This window comes from Rhinoraja longicauda, chromosome 31, assembly GCF_053455715.1.
Source record: "Rhinoraja longicauda isolate Sanriku21f chromosome 31, sRhiLon1.1, whole genome shotgun sequence".
NCBI classification, from domain to species: Eukaryota; Metazoa; Chordata; class Chondrichthyes; order Rajiformes; family Arhynchobatidae; genus Rhinoraja; species Rhinoraja longicauda.
The window spans coordinates 20,093,172-20,113,248 of record NC_135983.1 but is presented as its reverse complement, the minus strand read 5'-3'; the positions used below and the strand labels follow the sequence as shown (position 1 = coordinate 20,113,248).

At 45.4% G+C, this 20,077-nt stretch overlaps 1 protein-coding gene across 8 annotated transcripts in view; it reads right to left on the bottom strand.

The window, feature by feature from the left end:
* LOC144608530 (uncharacterized) overlaps positions 1-20,077 on the bottom strand; it is a 53,791-nt gene that overhangs the window by 29,359 nt on the left and 4,355 nt on the right. For 7 of the 8 annotated variants that reach the window (XM_078426422.1, XM_078426419.1, XM_078426416.1 and 4 more), the window contains one exon: positions 869-1,050. In XM_078426422.1, coding sequence (XP_078282548.1) covers positions 869-1,046 — 178 coding nt within the window. In that variant the 5' untranslated portion in view covers positions 1,047-1,050. Of the gene's footprint in view, positions 1-868; positions 1,067-20,077 lie in introns of all 8 variants that reach the window. The other variant, XM_078426423.1, reaches the window with a different exon arrangement.

Here is a 20,077-nt window from a genome sequence, read left to right as displayed (position 1 = left end):
GCAAAGTATTCCACAGATTCACCACCCTCTGACTAAAGACATTTCTCCTCATCTCCTTCCTAAAATAATATCCTTTAATTCTGAGTGACATCTCTAGTGGTGTGAAGGGATAAAGTAGCTGCAAATTCAAAATAAGTATTTTTCAGGATCTAACAGGATCACTTTCCTACAGAATCTAATTACGAAGTTAAAAGGTTCATGTTCATTCAGATATAGTAGGTAAAAGAAAACCCTAATTAAAACGTGTTAAATATAAATTGACAGCGAGTAATCATCAGAATTATTTACGAGACAGTTAAATATGATTACATAAATTAAAACCGAATTTGTTGTAGATTATTATAAAATTACAGATCACCAGCTGCAAGAATACTTCAATGTTGTATACAAAAGTTGAGAATTGCCAAACCACAAAAAATCAAATCTAAAATCCAATTACTGCAGCTAAGATTTAAACTTAGTTCACTTGGCAAATAATCCATTATTCTAATCGCTATAGCAACCAAATACACCCTTTATTTAGATAAACTAATGCTCAGGAAAAGTTACTGAAGTCTATCAGTGTGTATTTTATTGGAACAGAATGTATTTTTAATTAATGTTTTTAATTCAGCCACAAAAAATTATACAGCAGACTCACACAAAGTTGATAACATGCTAACAAATTTATTAAAGGACATCTGCACTCATTATCCAAACTATTTAGAATTATTTCATTTCTCAATTAAAATGTCACCAGTAAAGCTTCAAAATAAAGCTCAAAATTTTACCAAGAGGTGAACATTTCATAAGTTACAACAATATTAAAATAGCAATTTAATCTCAGTCATTGTATTCTTGCTAATAACTTTCAACAGTATGATCCCACCTTGCATCTGCTGCATTATCAGGGCACGCTGTAGCATAGGATTAGGATTAAGGAGTGAAGCTTGACTGGACGGATGCAAGTTTAGCTGAGACATTTGCTCCTGCTGCTGCTGCTGATGTTGGTGCTGCGGCTGTTGGCGAGGGTGGTGAGGACGAAACCTTTGTGCCTGTTGCTGCATCGCCCTACAAAGAAAATGATCTAGATATAAAAAAACAAATATTTTCCCAACAGGCACAATTATTTGTGGATTAAAGCCAAAATGTAATAGATCATAGTTTTCCGATACACAATAAGTCACACCAGTAATTTTAATTTTTAATGAGTCTGGAGGCAATTCACTGAAGGATTGAGTTACACAACCATCTGCTGATATACTAATTGATAGCTGATCTGTAATTCCAATTCTCTATTGGGACACTTTCCCCTTTTTTAAATTGTGGATTTTCTCTTGTTAAAACATTAATTTAAATGATCACTGCACTGTACGTTCCTATTATAGCCTGACAACACAACTGGTATAAATCAATGGTGCACATGTGAAGTTGTCAGAAGCATTTTTTTGGTTCATTAAGTGCAAAAGTCAACATTTTCATGGCACAAATGTGTTCCCTGAAATTAAGAATGGAAATGTTCCCACATCATTCAACTATTGAAAACACTGCGACAAAAAATATCTCCGCAAATCCATCCTTCAACGTCAGATTTCCTATTAGGATACAAAACCTCAAAGTCCTCCATTCTGAAGGCTTACAGTACTGCTTCTTAGAGCTGGTGCATATCATTTTAAGCTTTGAATTAATATTTTTTAATTTACCATTGGTGCCATTATTAGTCAAATCCCTGACCCCAACATGGGACACAGGTACAGCAATTCATTCCTTAACAGTTATGAAGCCATAATCAGAAATGTTTTACAATGGAATTTGCAAGCTGTGTTTCTGTGCCTTGTGATTCTAATAAGCGAGTTTGGTATTTCGGCCACACATGCGCAGGTCATAGGCCACTAGTGCTAAACATTCTCACCGGTTGAGCTGCTGCGTGTCTACAGACCTGCGTTTCATTCATATTTTCCAGTTTTGCTTCTTCGAGGTAAGAAAACACTGCTTTCAAAACTATTAATTAGGCATATTTATGGTTAATTTGTACAAAACTACGATGATCTTGTAGGTTTTATTGCCTTATGCTTTGGTGAGCGAGCGAGCTCGTGACGATTTTCTTTTGCATTGTACCGGAGCTGCTCCTCAAGCGGGAGTATGTTGCACTTCCCAAACCATGAGCTATTCTTGGTTTTCTCAATCGTTCTTGGATTGTCAGCAATGCAAAAGAAAAACAAATGTTTGAGTGAATGAATTGCTGCTTTGTGCGGGCCGTGGCTACAGTCCGGAATGTCAATGGATGACCACTACAAACTTGAAACTGGTGTTCGTGCAACGATTAGACAGCTGCAGAGGTCAGCATCCAGCAGAGCAGCTTGTCTGATCAAACCCTCCCTATAATATCACCCAGAAACACATCACTCCGGTAGACACAGAATGCCGGAGTAACTTACCGGGGACAGGCAGCATCTCTGGAGAGGAGGAATGGCTGACATTTCGGGTCGAGACCCTTCTTCAGGCAACAGAGATGCTGCCTGTCCCGCTGAGTTACTAGTATTTTGTGTCTATCATCGAACGGACACTGACATGAGAATGTACCCTTGGTGACGGAGGGGAATCCCTAGCAAGCCGTGTCCGTCCCTTCTCTGTCATGTCTCTGGTAATCCGCCAATACAGGAAGTTTGATTTTTAAACAGCACGGAAGAGCATGGAGCAACGTGTCGCGCCGAGAAACATTCAATCCTTTAGGTTATTGTGGATACGATCTAAATATCTCTCACACGCAGGTCTGCGCTATTGAAGCTGGCGGCAAGGTCGTCCTTTCAACTTGCTGGCAATCAGCCTGTGCAATTATTTTCCAACCAAAAACGCTGCAGGAGGGAGTACTTTATCTAAACCGCAGAACTGACCCGAGTTTTGAATCAAGACCCTTCAGAAGAAGGGCCTCGACCTGAAACGTCAGCCATTCCTTCTCTCCAGAGATGCTGCCTGTCCCGGTAAGTTACTCCAGCATTGTGTGGCTACCGGAATGATGCATTTCTAGGTGATATTACAGGGAAGGTTTCACCAGACAAACTGCTCCGCTGGATGCTTACCTCTGCAGCTGTCTAATCGCTGCACGAACAGCAGCTTCAAGCTTACATTGGTCATCCATTGACATTCCGCACAGAGCAGCAATTCATTCATTCAAAAGTTTGTTTTTCTTTTGCATCGCAGACAATCCAAGAACAATTGAGAAAACCAAGAATAACTCATGGTTGGGGAAGTGCAACATATTCTTGCTGAGGAGCAGCTCCAATACAAGTTACAACGCAAAATAAAATTGTCACGATCTCGCTCACTCACCGAAGCATAAAGCAATAAAACCTACAAAATCATCGTAGTTTTGTACAAATTAACCATAAATCAGACTTCCCAAAATTTGATTTCACAAATTCATAATTTTGATGTCCAAAATTCAGAATTTTACATCAAAATTCATATTGCAACTTTTCAGCAAAAAAAGTAGGCACGACAAATGCGCTTATGCGTTTGTGAAAAATGACTATTATTTCCAACAATCTGTAGTTCTTGGACTACATATACAATGTCAGGTTTATCATGAGTATATTCTGCTATTTATAGAAAGGTTATTGAACAGAGAGATACTTTTTGCAACACAAAAAAAATTGTTTTATTTTTTCTATTTTACTTTTTCCTTACACATCCCAATTCTCTTGGTATTGAATAAAAGAACGGTCATAAAAGGAATGACTAAGTTATGAAGAAAGAGTTGATATATGCGACTCGACTAAGCATACGGTACTTGAAGTAAATTCGCACATTAATTGATAATCAGCCCAAAAAGGTGCTGTGTTTTCTGCTGTGTTTTATATTTTAACCCCGTCTTAATTAATTAATATAGTTATATAATCTTGCACTTAAATTTAATATTTATTCATTACAGTTCCACCACTGATTTTCTGGCACTCTTGGTTCCAGAGCTTTGCTGGTTTATCCAGCTGACCAAGGAAGTTGGCTATGGGGATAGATGTGCTGGCTCCAGCTGTGCTGGAGTTCCAGAGCCCCGGCTGCAGGTTGCAAATTCAACCCACCGATCGGCCATGGAAGTCCCGATGAGGTTGAGATTGGCTGTTTTTCCCAGCCTAGGTGCCACATTTTCGGGGCGACTTCCAGGCAGCGACCTCTAGCGGCTGAATTGACAAATTGCAATTACCGACTGTTTTGCGGAAAAATATGAGGCAAAATCAGAATGGCGGAAATGAAATAAGCGGAAACTTTCCGCCAAATTCGGAAGGGGTGCATAAATGCACCTAATTAATAGTTTTAAAGCAGTATTTTCTTACGAAGAAGCAAAACTGGAAAATACGGATGAAACGTACACGCAGCAGCTCAGCCGGCGAGAATGTTTAGCGCTTGTGGCCTATGGCCTGCGCATGCGTGGTCAAGATACCGATCTCGCTTATTGGCAACAAAGGCTTTCATAATCTCATACGATGTAGTCAAACAGTACGGAAACTGGCCCTTCTGCCCAACTCATCCATGCCAACCAAGGTGCCCCATCTAAACTAATCCCATTTGCCCGTCTTTGGCCAATATACATATACCTATCCAATTGTCTTTTAAATGTTATTGTATCTGCCTCAACTGCTTTCTCTGGCAGGTTAAGAAGGGGTATCCCAAAGATGCTGTAATCGTACACCGATGAGCCAAAACATTATGACCACTGACAGATGAAGTGAATAACATTTATTATCTTGTTACAATGGCACCTGACAAGGGGTGAGATATACGAGGCACCAAGTGAGCAGTCAGTTCTTGAAGTTGATGTGTTGGATGCAGGAGAAATGGGCAGGAGTAAAGACGTGAGCGACTTTGACAAGGGGCAAATTGCTAGGGCCTGACGACTGGTCAGAGCATCTCTGAAACGGCAAGGCTTGTAGGGTGCTCCCGGTCAGCAGCGAGTACCTGCCGCCAGTGGTCCGCGGAGGGACAAACCACAAACCTGCGACAGGGTGTTGGGCGCCCAAGGCTCATCGATGCACGAGGGCAACGAAGGCTATCCTGTCTTGTCCGAACCAACAGAAGGTTTACTGTGGCACAAGTCACAGAAAATTTTAATGGTTGCCACGGGAGGAATGTGTCACAATACACAGTGCATCGCACTCTGCTGCGTATGGGGATGCGTAGTCAGACACAGGTCAGAGTGTCCACGATGACCCCTGTCCACCGTCAAAAGCGCCTACATTGTCCCATGAGTTCAGTTTTCTTTTAGGTCACGTGGATGGCCGTGTCAGTGTGCGCCGTTTACCTGGGGCAGTGACGGCACCAGGATGTTCTGTGGGCAGACCACAAGCCGGTGGAGGGAGTGTGATGCTCTGGGCAATGTTCTGCTGGGAAACCCTGGGTCCGGCCATTCATGTGGACGTCAATTTGACACGTGTCACCTACCTAAACATCGTTGCAGACCAGGTACATCCCTTCATGGCTATGGTATTCCCTGATGGCAGTGGGTCTTAAAGCAGGATAATGCGCCCTGCCACACTGCACAGTTTGGGAATGGTTTGAGGAACACGATGAAGTGTTCACAGTGTTGCCCTGGCCTCCAAATTCTCCAGATCTCAATCCGATTGATCATCTGTGGGATGTGCTGGATCGACAAGTCCGATCCACGGTGGCTCCACCTCGCAACTTACAGGACTTGAAGGATCTGCTGCTAATGTTTTGGTGCCAGATACCACAGGACACCTTCAGGGGTCTCGTAGAGTCCATGCCACGGCAGGTCGGCGCTGTTTTGACGGAGGACCAACAGCATATTAGGCAGGCGGTCATGTTTTGGATCGTCAGTGTATAATGTATTCAAGATAGGAGACGTTCAAATGTGCTAACTACATAGACGTTTTACTGTCTAAGAGAGTTTTAGAGTCATATACTGTGTGGAAACAGGCCCTTCCTATGGTGAAGGAAAAGGAGAGGTGCAACGAGACACTGAAAGGAAGCATGCAGGTACAGCAGGCAGTGAAGAAAGCAAATGGCATGATGGCCTTCATAGCAAGAGGATTTGAGTATAGGAGCAAGGAGGTCCGACTGCTGTTGCACAGTGTCCTGGTGAGACGAACACTGGAGCGTTGTGTGCAGCTTTGGTCTCCTAATTTGAGGAAGGACATTCATCAGGTTAATTCCTGGGATGGCGGGACTGACATATTATGAAAGAACGGATCGACTGGGCTTATATTCACTGGAATTTAGATGGACGAGAGGGTATCCTATAGAAACATTTAAAATTCTTAAGGGATTGGACAGGCTATATGCAGCCAAATTTTTTCCAATGTTGGGGAGGTCCAGAACCAGGGGTCACAGTTTAAGAATAAGTGGTAGACCAATTAGGACTGAGATGAGGAAAAACATTTTCACCCAGAGTTGTGAATCTAATGAATTCTCTGCCACAGAAGGCAGTGGAGGCCAATTCACTGGATGTTTTCAAGAGAGTTAGATATAACTCTTAGGGCTAACGGAATAAAGGGATATGGGGAGAAAGCAGGAACGGGTTACTGATTTTGGATGATCAGCCATGATCATATTGACTGGCGGTGCTGGCTCGAAGGGCCGAACGGCCTACCTATTTTCTACCGCCCAACTTGCCCACACACACCAACATGCCCTATCTACACCAGTCCAACTTGCCTGCATTTGGCCTATATCCCTCCAAGCCTGTTCTATCCATGTAACTTTCTAATTGCTTCATGAACGTTACTTTAGCCCCTGCCTCAACTCTCTCCTTCGGCAGCTCGTTCCATACACAAACCACCCTTTGTGTAAAAAAGTTACCCCTCAGGTTCCTTTAAAATCTTTCCCCTTTCACCGTAAACCTATGCCCCCTGGTTCTCGAGTTCCCTACTTTGGACAAGAGACTGCGTGCGTCTACCCGATCTATTCCTTTCATGATTGTATACATCTCTATAAGTTCACCCCTCATCCTCCTGTGCTCCAGGGAATAGAGCCTGCTCAACATCTCCCTATAGCTCATTTCCTCGAGTCCTGGCAACATCCTTGTAAATCTTCTCTGCACCTTTCCAACTTAACACCATCTTTCCAATAACATGGTGCCCAGAACTGGACACAATACTCCAAATGTAGTCTCACCAACGTCTTATAGAAAACTGCAACATGTCCTCCAAACTTGTAAACTCAATACTCTGACTGATGAAGGCCAATGTGTCACAGGCCTTTTTAACCATCTCATCCACCTGTGACACCACCTTGAAGGAACTATGTTCCTGCACTCCAAGATCCCTCTGCTCTGCAACATTTTCCAGAGCTCTACCATTCACTATGTAGGTCCTGCCGTTGTTAGACTTTCCAAATTGCAACATCTCACATTTCTCAGTGTTAAATTCCATCAACCATTTCTCAGCCCACCTGGCCAACCGATCAAGATCCTGCTGCAATTTTTGACATCCATCTTCACTATCTGCAATAATCATAATCATAATAGTACTTTATTAACCAAGTATGTTTTGCAACACACGAGGAATTTGATTTGCCATACAGTCATACCAATAAAGAGCAATAAGACACCCAAATAGATGTTTAACATTTTACCACCCACTTTTGAATCATCTGCAAACTTGTTAATCTTGCGATGAAAATTCTCATCCAAATCATTAATACAGATGACAAATGTGTCGGAAGGAACTACAGATGTCGCTTTAAACTTAAGATAAACATAGAATGCTGGAGTTACTCAGTGGGACAGGCAGCATCTCGAGAGAGAGAAGGAATGGGTGACATTTTGGGTCGAGACCCTTCTTCAGACTGCTATCAGGGGAGAGGGAGATACATAGATAAGGAAGTATAAATTGTAAAAACAGGACAAGGGGAATGGAGATCAAGGAAAATGTAGAATAGATCATTGTTGGCTGGGAGAAGGTAACAAAGCAAACAGAGATAAAATGTAGTCGGAAACAGTAAGACTGGTCGGAGAACTGGGAAGGGGGAGGGATGGAGAGACCGGCGAGACCAAGTGCAGGATTGGCGATCATTTCGCTGAATACCGCTCAGTCCGCCTAAACCTACCTGATCTCCAGGTTGCTATACACTTTATCTCCCCCTCCCATTCCCACACTGACTTTCTGTCCTGGGCCTCCTCCATTGCCAGAGTTAGGCCCTGCGCAAATTGGAGGAACAGCACCTCATATTTTGCTTGGGCAGCTTACACCCCAGCGGTATGAACATCGACTTCTCTAACTTCAAGTAACCCTTGCTTTCCCTCTCTCTCCATCCCTCCCCCTGCCCTGTACGCCGACCAGTCGACCCAAAACATCACCCATTCATTCTCTCCAGGGATGCTGCCTGTCCCGTTGAGTTACTCCAGCATTTTGTGTCTATCTTCGAGATAGATGACATCCTGTAATGGGCCCAGCATCAAACCCTGAGGCACACCACTCGTTATAGGCCTCCAGTCTGAGAAGCAACCTCCCACCATCACCCTCTGCTTCCTTCCATGAAGCCAATTTTTAAAATCTATTCAGCGATATCTCCTAGGATCCCATGTGATCTAACCTTTCAGAGCAACCTACCATGTGGAACCTTGTCAAATGCTTCGCTGAAACCCTGTCTTCTACAGCAGAAGGTAGGCACAAAATGCTGGAGTAACTCAGCGGGTCAGGCAGCATCTCAGGAGCGAAGGAATTGGTGACATTTCGGGTTGAGACCCTTCTTCAGACTGATGTCAGGGGAAGGGGCAGAACAAAGATAGGATGTAGTAGGAGACAAGAAGACAGTGGGAGAACTGGGAAGGGGAAAGAAAGGGACAGAGGAACTATCTGAAGTTGGAGAAGTCAATGTTCATACTGCTCGGGTGAAAACTGCCTAAGCGAAATATGAAATGCTGTTCCTCCAATTTGCGGAGGGCCTCACTATGACAATGGAGAAGGCCCATGACAGAAAGGTCAGAATGGGAGTGGGAGTTGAAGTGCTCAGCCACCGGGAGATCAGGTTGGTTAAGGCGGACTGAGCGAAGGTGTTGAGCGAAATGATCACCGAGCCACCGTTTGGTCTCGCCGATGTAGAGAAGTTGACATCTGGAACAGCGGATACAATAGATGAAGTTGGAGAAGGTGCAGGTGAACCTCTGCCTCACCTGGAAAGGCTGTTTGGGTCCTTGGATGGAGTCGAGGGGGGAGGTAAAGGGACAGGTGTTGCATCTCCTGCGGTTGCAGGGGAAAGTACCCGGGGAGGGGTGGTTTGGGTGGGAAGCGACGAGTGGACCAGGGAGTTACGGAGGGAACAGTCTCTGCGGAAAGCAGAAAGGGGTGGAGATGGGAAGATGTGGCCAGTAGTGGGATCCCGTTGGAGGTGACGGAAACGTGAGGATAATTTGTTGTATACGACGGCTGATGGGGTGGAAGGTGAGGGCAAAGGTGGTGGGAAAGATGCTGGAGTCAATTATTTTCTTCTGCAGTTGTATAGGGCCCTGGTAAGACCACATCTGGAGTATTGTGTACAGTTTTAGTCTCTAATTTGAGGGAGGACATCCTTGTAATTGAGGCAGTGCAGCGTAGGTTCACGAGATTGATCGCTGGGATGGCGGGACTGTCATATGAGGAAAGATTGAAAAGACTAGGCTTGTATTCACTGGAGTTTAGAAGGATGAGAGGGGATCTTATAGAAACATATAAAATGACTGGACAAGCTAGATGCAGGAAAAATGTTCCCAATGTTGGGCGAGTCCAGAACCAGGGGCCACGGTCTTAGAATAAAGGGGAGGCCATTTAAAACTGAGGTGAGAAAAACTTAAACAGTTGTGAATTTGTGGAATTCTCTGCCACGGAGGGCAGTGGAAGCCAAATCACTGGATGGATTTAAGAGAGAGTTAGATAGAGCTCTAGGGGCTAGTGGAATCAAGGGATATGGGGAGAAGGCAGGCACGGATTATTGATTGGGGACGATCAGCCATGATCATAATGAATGGCGGTGCTGGCTCAAAGGGCTGAATGGCCTCCTCCTGCACCTATTTTCTATGTTTCTATGAGAAGGGGGAATCTATCCTTGTTACGAATGGGGAGAGGGGGAGCAAGAGCGGAGCTGTGGGATATAGAGGAGACCCTAGTGAGAGCCTCATCTATAATGGTTGAGGGGGACCCTCGTTTCCTAAAGAACAAGGACATCTCTGATGCCCGAGTATGAAACACCTCATCCTGGACGCAGATGCAGCGTAGACGGAGGAATTGGGAGTAGGGTTTTTACAGGAAACAGGGTGGGAAGAAGTGTAGTCAATATAGCTGTGGGAGTCAGTAGATTTGTAGTAGATGTCGGTCACTAGTCTGTCTCCTGTGATGGAGATGGTGAGATCCAGAAACGGTAGGGAGATGTCGGAAATGGTCCAAGTATATTTAAGAGCAGGATGGAAATTAGTGGTGATATTTATGAAATCAGTGAGTTCTGCATGGGTACAAGAGGTAGCACCATTGCAGTCGTCAATGTAGTGGAGGGAGAGTTCGGAGATGGGGCCAGTGTACGCCTGGAACAGGGATTGTTCGATGTACCCTACAAAGAGGCAGGCATAGCTGGCGCCCATGCGAGTGCCCATAGCTACGCCTCGGATTTCGAGGAAGTGAGAGGAGTCAAAGGAGAAGTTGTTGAGGATAGGAACCAGCTCTGCTAGGGGGAGGAGAGTGTTAGAAGATGGAGATTGGCTTGTTCTACGGTCAAGGAAGAAACGGAGGGCTTCAAGACCATTCTTGTGGGGGGTGGAGGTGTAGAGTGACTGGACATCCATGGTAAAGATTAGGGAGTGGGGGCCTGGAAACTGGAGGTTATTGAGGAGACGGAGAGCATGTGAGGTGTCTTGGACATAGGTGGGGAGGGGATTTGACCAGGGGGGAATAGGATGGAATCGAGGTAGGTGGAAATTAATTTGGTGGGAGATGAACAGGCAGAAACAATGGGTCTACCAGGACAGTTCCGTTTGTGGATTTTAGGGAGAAGGTAAAATCGGGCATTGCGGGGCTGGGGAACGATAAGGTTGGAGGCATTAGAGGGCAGTGCGCCGGAATTGGTGAGATCAGTGAGTGTTAGTGATTAAGGTCTGGTGCTCGTCAGTGGGGTCATGGTCCAAGGTCCCCTCCAACCCCTCACACTTCTGCAGCAGAAGTTACTGTCAGGGTCATTCTCATGTGCCTCCTCCCAATGGGTATTTATTCACAAAATGCTGGAGTAACTCGGCAGGTCAGGCAGCATCTCAGGAGAGAAGGAATGGGTGACGTTTCGGGTCGAAACCCTCGTTCAGTCTGAGGAGGGGCCTCGACCCGAAACGTCACCCATTCCTTCTCTCCTGAGATGCTGCCTGACCTGCTGAGTTACTCTGAGTTGACCTGCTGACCTACTGCAGCATTTTGTGAATAAATACCTTCGATTTGTACCACCATCTGTAGTTATTTTCTTATATATCCTCCCAATGGGTGAAGTGCTACATCTCTCCTGAAGGCTCAATGGACATGACCTTCAATGCACACCAGCTCCAGGAGAAATACTGGAAGTAGCACTAGCCTCTCTACATGGTCTTTTGATCTCCTTGTTGCCTTGGATTCCTTAATGCAGAAAATTACTCCACAAATTATGCTGCCCACATTAGTCCTACATCCTATGTTTGCATGTAAGCCACAAACCTACAGAATCATTGTCAGAGAAGTCCAACGGCAAATAACGTTGCATCAACTTGAACTATGAACTTATGAATATATTATTGTCCTGCACTTTCTTCAAAGCTGTAACACCTCCAAAAATAAAACACTTTCCAGAGAAATGGAGCTAATCTCCTTAACTGATGTAAAACTATTTAACTAATGGTAATTTTACTAGAAAACCATGCTGCCATCTTAGTTAAGTTATGTTACAGTATGCAGTTAAATTACAGTAATTTAATGCTTCTGTTTTCTCATGCTCAGAGGTTGAACTCCAGGCCATCACCAACTGATACACAAATGTCCACTAGACAACATCCTCTGCTAATGTATCTTTGCTGACAAATTTAATTTTCCGACAATAAAAGTTTAAGGGAAAAATGGATCACTCAGTGAAAGCAGACATATATCAATGATGATATTCACCGTTGCCTTTAATATGCCAGTATAGACTTTGGTCAACTGAACAGAGGGTATTTGAAAATCAAAATCTTACATCTGGCACAAAACCTATAGACTACCAGGCCACAGTGATCCCTGACCTGCTATATGCTTGTGAAACGTTGTCTACCCAACAGCAACGTTGCCAATGTTATCTCTGCAAAATCCTCGCATGTTAACCGTGTGAATTAATGCCAGTGTCTTCATACTAAATAGTTCATAGAAAACAGCTAATTTTGTCTTGCGACTCCTTTTTCCAATACGTGATTTCTGTTTGGGTTACACGTGTACAGACCAGAAGCATAGTCTTTCGAGACTAAGAACTCCCAATGAGTACAGACCATTAACTAATAGACTGTTGTGTCTGAAATGCAGTACACCTTATTTACCGGGGGGGTCTGCTGCACCTGCTGCTCCTGGAAACTGTAGCAACATTACGCATCAATTAAAAGTGGTCTGTGTACATCATTTACATTGGACTATTATGTGTTGCATGCATTCTACAAAACACTGGTTCTGCTTGCATAAGGAAACAAACTGTTAATGCAGTTTCCAGATTTCAACCACATAACTTAGAGAGCCAATTTTGCAGCAGATATCGTTCATGCATAATTCATTCGAACTCTACCTCCGCTACATCGACGACTGCATTGGTGCTACCTCTTGCACCCATGCAGAACTCACTGACTTTATACACTTCACCTCCAATTTCCATCCTGCCCTTAAATATACCTGGACTATCTCTGACATCTCCCTCCCGTTTCTGGACCTCACCATCTCCATCACAGGAGAAAAACTAGTGACGGACATTTATTACAAGCCCACCGACTCGCACAGCTATCTGGACTACACTTCTTCCCACCCGGTCCCCTGCAAAAAGTCTATCCCCTACTCCCAATTCCTCCGTCTACGCCGCATCTGCGCCCGGGATGAGGTGTTTCACACTAGGGCTTCCGAGATGTCCTCGTTTTTCAGAAAACGGGGCTTCCCCTCCTCCATTATAGATGAGGCTCTCACTAGGGTCTCTTCTACATCCCGCAGCTCCGCTCTTGCTCCCCATCCCCACACTCGCAACAAGGACAGGATCCCCCTCGTTCTCACCTTCCACCCCACCAGCCAGCGGATCCAACATATTATCCACCAACATTTCCGTCACCTACAACAGGACCCCACCACTGGCCATATCTTCCCATCCCCTCCCCTCTCTGCGTTCCGCAGAGACCGTTCCCTCCGCAACTCCCTGGTCCACTCGTCCCTTCCTACCCAAACCACCCTAACCCCGGGCACTTTCCCTTGCAACCGCACGAGATGCAACACCTGTCCCTTTACCTCCCCCCTCAACTCCATCAAAGGACCCAAACATTCTTTCCAGGTGAGACAGAGGTTCACCTGCACCTCCTCCAACCTCATCTATTGCATCCGCTGCTCTTGATGTCAACTTATCTATATCGGTGAAACCAAGCGCAGGCTCGGCGATCGCTTCGCTGAACACCTGCGCTCGGTCCGCATTAACGCAACTGATCTCCCGGTGGCCCAGCACTTTAACTCCCCCTCCCATTCCCAGTCTGACCTCTCTGTCATGGGCCTCCTCCAGTGCCATAGTGAGGCCCGCCGGAAATTGGAGGAGCAGCACCTCATATTTCGCCTGGGCAGTTTGCGGCCCGGTGGTATGAACGTCGACTTCTCCAACTTCAGATAGCTCCTCTGTCCCTCCCTTCCCCTCCTCCTTCCCAGATCTCCCTCTATCTTCCTGTCTCCACCTATATCCTTCCTTTGTCCCACCCCCGACATCAGTCTGAAGAAGGGTCTCGACCCGAAACGTCACCCATTCCTTCTCTCCCGAGATGCTGCCTGACCTGCTGAGTTACTCCAGCATTTTGTGAATAAATCGTCTTGCAATGAATTGTGGAAATTGAACATCATGATTATACAACTGTTATTCTTGTGTTCAAATCACCCTTACCGCATACTTATTCGTCAAACTTCTCTGTTGACAGTCCTTAACCCATCTTTTAATTGCTCCATTGTGACTTGGGAAAATCCCATTTCTTCTTTAAAATAAATTGCTTTACTTAAATTAAAAAAATCTAAATGAAATAAATATGCTATGTAAAATAAAGAGGCCGAGTTGAATCAGAGGTCTTTCCCAAAAATGGACGGCTGGGCGGGGAGTGTCTCCCAGGGCCATGGGTGGGCGAGGGGGTCAGGGAAGGGGAGAGGGTGCCACTCACCTCGGCCCCGTGGCGCCAGCACTGCAGCCAGAGCGAGCCATGGACCCAAAGCCTCTCCTGTATTGGTCTAGCACCCTCATCCCCCCCCCACCCCCACTCACCGTTTCTTTAAAATTAATTGCTTAAAAAAAAGAATGAAATGAATATCAAGGAAATAAAGATCCTATGTAAAATAAAGAGGTCGAGCGGGAGGCTGAGCCAATCAATGGACTCCATGTGGGGGTGAACGGCAGGAGCAAATCAGGATGCGCAGGCGACCAATCAGAGCGGGGAGCACCTGTGCTTCCCCCCACGTCGGCCGACCAATTGGGCGTCAAGCATGTGGTCGGAGTTGAACACAAAATGGCAACCCCAACTGCGCACACGCAGGAGCTGAAAACAACATGGCAAACCCCCCCCCCCCCCCCAACTGCGGACGCGCCGGAGCTGAACACAAAATGGCAATGCTCCCCCTCCAACCGCGCATGTTCTAACCCGGTGGACATCCGCTGGGCTTAAAGCTCTCATGCATTGATGTAGCACCCCCGACTCCCCCTCCTTCCCTTCCCCCCCACTCCATCCCCCCTTTTGACCCCCCACCAGTCAGTGGGTCTTCAGCACTCCCCTCCCCTCACCCACTCTACCCCCCCACTCAATCCCCCTCCACACTCCACCTCCCTCACCCACTCCATCCACCACCCTCCCCACCCACTTACTCATTCCTTCCCCCCATCAGCCCTCCATCCCTTCACCCTCCCCCCTCACCCACTCCATTCCCCCTCCCCACACCCACTCCATCCCCCTCCCCACACCCACTCCATCCCCCTCCCTCAACCACTCCATCCTCCCCCTCACCATCCCCCCAATCACCTACTCCACCCCCCCTCCCGACCCCCCACTCACCCCCTCCACCCCCACTCCATCCCCCCGTCCCTCCCCCCACTCACTCACTCCTTCCCCTCCTCCACCAATCCCCCCTCCACTCCCCCCTACCCCTCCACTCCCCCCTCCCTTCCTGCCCCCACCCCACCTCCCCCAGCAACCCTACTGATCCGTGCCCACCCCAGGAAAGCGAGGGGAGAGGGAAGCGAGGGGAGAGAGAAGCGAGCGCTGGGCCCGGGCGATAGCGGGGAGAGCTTCTCCCTCCTGCTCGGAGTGTCCCCCGGGTGTCGGAGAGGGGAGCCCCTGATTGCGGGCGGACGGCTCCGCTAACGGCGTCCATCTTGTTTGTGCGAGTGAGGAGAGAGGCCGTGCGTGCCCTATGGTGACATCATACGCCATGCACCCCTTGGAAAAATGTGTTTAGAAATGAAATGTTTTAACTTTAAAACCTCTCGAACTTAAAAAAAATACGACCAATGTAAATAAAACTTGTTATAAACAGTCGCCGCAAGATTGGTGATTAAGGTGGTGCAACATTTGTGTCACTATGGTTTACCGTTTTGGCAAATTCAGAGATAGATAGGCAGACAGACAGGCTAGATCAAGTGGACCCATTGGGCCCAAACCTCTCCTGCATTGGTGCAGCACCCTCTCCTCCCACCTCCTCCCACCCCCTCTCCTCCCCCCTCCCTCTTAATGAATGAAAGCATATGCATTTGTGCATTTTGTATGGCGAAAGAGGACAATAAGTCAATTAATCTAAAAAGAGACTGACGATGTTAACAAAGCACAGACATGAAATAATCAGGGGAGTATAGGCACTAAGCAATTTAAACTTTAGCCTGGGGACAGGATGTAGGTCACAGAATAAACACTCAAAACAGGCAAGGAACAACTGATCAACTGAACAATCTCAAACTCTCGTGAGGCAATGAATGAGGAGACCCAATGATAAGTAAATCAAAAGTAATTGATCACCCAAACAGAATGTGTAGCTGTATTTTCTGTATAAATACGCCTATTTGCAACTCAGTGGAAGAGGCTTCTAGCCATTTCCCTACATGCACTTGAATAAACCACTTGCATCTTGAGACCCAGCCACGAAGGCCAACTCTGCTACTCAGAATCAAAGATACTAGAGGAGCAACATAGACCACTCGACTCTGAAAACCGTAGTAGGACATGGCTAAATTTCAGCACCATTTTAGAAAGCAGATTCTGTGTGCTAGACTAGGCAGTGTTCAATCTCTCTGCGATTTCTTCGTACATCAAATATTTGCAAACAATTATTTTTGTTCAACTTCTTGGATAAGTTGATAGTTGACATTTATAACTATTTCTTGAAGAGTTGCTGCTTTGTGACCTTTAAACTTTGGATGTTATTGATTGAATATTTGCATGAGAGATCTACTCTGTCTGTATCAGGCCAATTGATCATATTTAATGCTTTCTCTGTTAATTTTCTCTTTGTTTTCTCTGTTAATTTTAATTTTGCCTCCATGAGCTGTATCTCTTTTAGTTTTATTTTAAAATGTCATGGAAGCAGTGATTAGGCATTTGCAAACAATAGAACTCTACTGTATCCACAATATAATTGAAAAGACATTTAACTTTATACTTAGAGCCAAGAAAATTTGAATTGGTGAATTGATTAGTTAAAAACCCTTGACAGCCACTAAAATGACCAATGCTGCCTGACGTGGTACAGAAGCATGAATCCAATTCAAATAGATACAGTGGTGGAGTAAATCACCGGGTCAGGTAGCATCTCTGGAGAAAAAGGATGGGTGATGTTTCAGGTTGGGACCCTTCTTCAGACAAGGGGGAGAAGGTGAAGAGGTGGTACAAATCAGGACCTGATCTTTTCATTGGTCAGCTGATATGCAAAACCGTGCAACTCTGTATATCTCGCACACAAAATGATGTAAATCTTACCATGAATGACAGAAATAAAAAGTGTTATCCTTGTTACGAAGTTCATTTTTGAATGATGTAAAATTGAAGGGGGTTGGTGCAATATACTGCTAACCCACAAATGTGTCGTTATGAGATATTCACATTTGAAAAATCCATAAATCACAAAAAAAACAAGAAGGTGCCTCTGTTATTTGACCAACTTATCGGTTGAATTTAAATATGAAATGTTTACAGGTTGTAGGGTAGTGGGTAAGGATCGTGTCAATGCATGTAACTCCTTTTTGAGGACGTAACTAGGAAAATTGACAGGGGAGAGCCTGTGGATGTGGTGTACCTCGACTTTCAGAAAGCCTTCGACAAGGTCCCACATAGGAGATTAGTGGGCAAAATTAGAGCACATGGTATTGGGGGCAGGGTACTGACATGGATAGAAAATTGGTTGACAGACAGAAAGCAAAGAGTGGGGATAAATTGGTCCCTTTCAGAATGGCAGGCAGTGACTAGTGGTGTACCGCAAGGCTCGGTGCTGGGACCGCAAAGCTCGGTGCTGGGACGCAGCTATTTACAATATACATTAATGACTTGGATGAAGGGATTAAAAGTGCCATTCGCAAATTTGCAGATGATACAAAGCTGGGTGGTAGTGTGAGCTGTGAGGAAGTTGCTATGAGGTTGCAGGGTGACTTGGACAGGTTGTGTGAGTGGGCGGATGCATGGCAGATGCAGTTTAATGTGGATAAGTTTGAGGTTATCCACTTTGGTAGTAAGAATAAGAAGGCAGATTATTATCTGAATGGTGTCAAGTTAGGAAAAGGGGACGGACAACGAGATCTGGGTGTCCTAGTGCATCAGTCACTGAAAGGAAGCATGCAGGTACAGCAGGCAGTGAAGAAAGCCAATGGAATGTTGGCCTTCATAACAAGAGCAGTTGAGTATAGGAGCAAAGAGGTCCTTCTACAGTTATATAGTTGTATAGGATATTCTTGCTATTGAGGGCGTGCAGCGTAGGTTTATTAGGTTAATTCCCGGAATGGCGGGACTGTCATATGTTGAAAGACTGCAGCGGCTAGGCTTGTATACACTGGAATTTAGAAGGAGAAGGGATCTTATTGAAACATATAAGATTATTCAGGGGTTGGACACATTAGAGGCAGGAAACATGTTCCCAATGTTGGGGGAGTCCAGAACCAGAGGCCACAGTTTAAGAATAAGGGGTAGGGCATTTAAAACGGAGATGAGGAAAAACTTTTTCAGTCAGAGAGTTGTAAATCTGTGGAATTCACTGCCTCAGAAGGAGGCAAATTCTCTGAATGCATTCAAGAGAGAGCTAGATAGAGCTCTTAAGGATAGCGGAGTCAGGGGGTATGGGGAAAAGGCAGGAACGGGGTACTGATTGAGAATGGTCAGCCATGATCACATTGAATGGTGGTGCTGGCTCGAAGGGCCGAATGGCCTACTCCTGCACCTATTGTCAAAATTGTTCCCAGAATTTAACAACTCATAAAACTTTTCTTTTAAATAGGCTGAAAGATAACTGCTACAAATTCTGTTGGAAATGAGAATCAAATGCACCTGCTGCATCCTCCACTGCTCCTTATATGTTGCCTATGATGTTAAAATTGAGTGCAAGTTGTTTTCTTGAGTCTGCTTGTGGGCCACCTGGAAACAGCCATCCCAAGACAAAAGTGTGTGGTTAGTGGGGAGAGGGTCACTCTTGGTGCCTCACCTCTTTTCACGGAACTTGGCCGTGTTAAGGTGACTCGGGAAAAGAATAAACTTTTTTCCTAAAAATGACATTACTGTACTTGTTTTCCATGGCAATACCACAACAGATATCAGGTTTCCCATTTGCTTCATTGAGATCGTTTGAAATCTTATGTTTGTTTTAACATTGACAGAGATGGTAGCATCCCATGTAGGTCAAATTTACAAAGGTATTTCCAGCAAATACATTTAGCATATCTAAAGTTCCAGCATTATTTTAGAATGTACATAAATAGTAGCATTTGCTTGAGCATTTCTCACAACCTCTGGACCTCCCAAAGTATTTCATATGATTGTACCTTTGCAGGACAGAAATGGCGCAATCTAGGAAACATGGAAGCTCATGTGCACACAAGAAGATGTGAGGTTATCCACTTTGGTGGCAAGAACAGGAAAGCAGACTATTATCTGAATGGTGGCCGATTAGGAGAAGGGGAGATGCAACGAGACCTGGGTGTCGTGGTACACCAGTCATTGAAAGTAGGCATGCAGGTGCAGCAGGCAGTGAAGAAAGTGAATGGTATGTTGGCATTCATAGCGAGGGGATTTGAGTATAGGAGCAGGGAGGTTCTGCTGCAGTTGTACAGGGCATTGGTGAGACCACACCTGGAGTATTGTGTAGTTTTGGTCTCCTAATCTGAGGAAAGACATTCTTGCCATAGAGGGTGTACAGAGAAGGTTCACCAGATTGATTCCTGGGATGGCAGGACTTTCATATGAAGAAAGACTGGATAGACTCGGCTTGTATTCACTGGAATTTAGAAGATTGAGGGGGGGGGGGGGGGGGGTCTTATAGAAACTTACAAAATTCTTAAGGGGTTGGACAGGCTAGATGCAGGAAGGTTGTTCCTGATGTTGGGGAAGTCCAGAACAAGGGTTCAGTTTAAGGATACGGGGGAAGTCTTTTAGGACTGAGATGAGAAAGTTTTTTTTCACACAGAGTGGTGAATCTGTGGAATTCTCTGCCACAGAAGGTAGTTGAGGCCAGTTCATTGGCTATATTTAAGAGGGAGATGTGGCCCTTGTGGCTAAAGGGATCAGGGGGTATGGAGAGAAGGCAGGTACGGGATACTGAGTTGGATGATCAGCCATGATATTGAATGGCGGTGCAGGCTCGAAGGGCCGAATGGCCTACTCCTGCACCTATTTTCTATGTTTCTAAGATCTCATTAACAGTAACGACAGTTGATTAAGTCATTTGTTTGAGTATGTGTT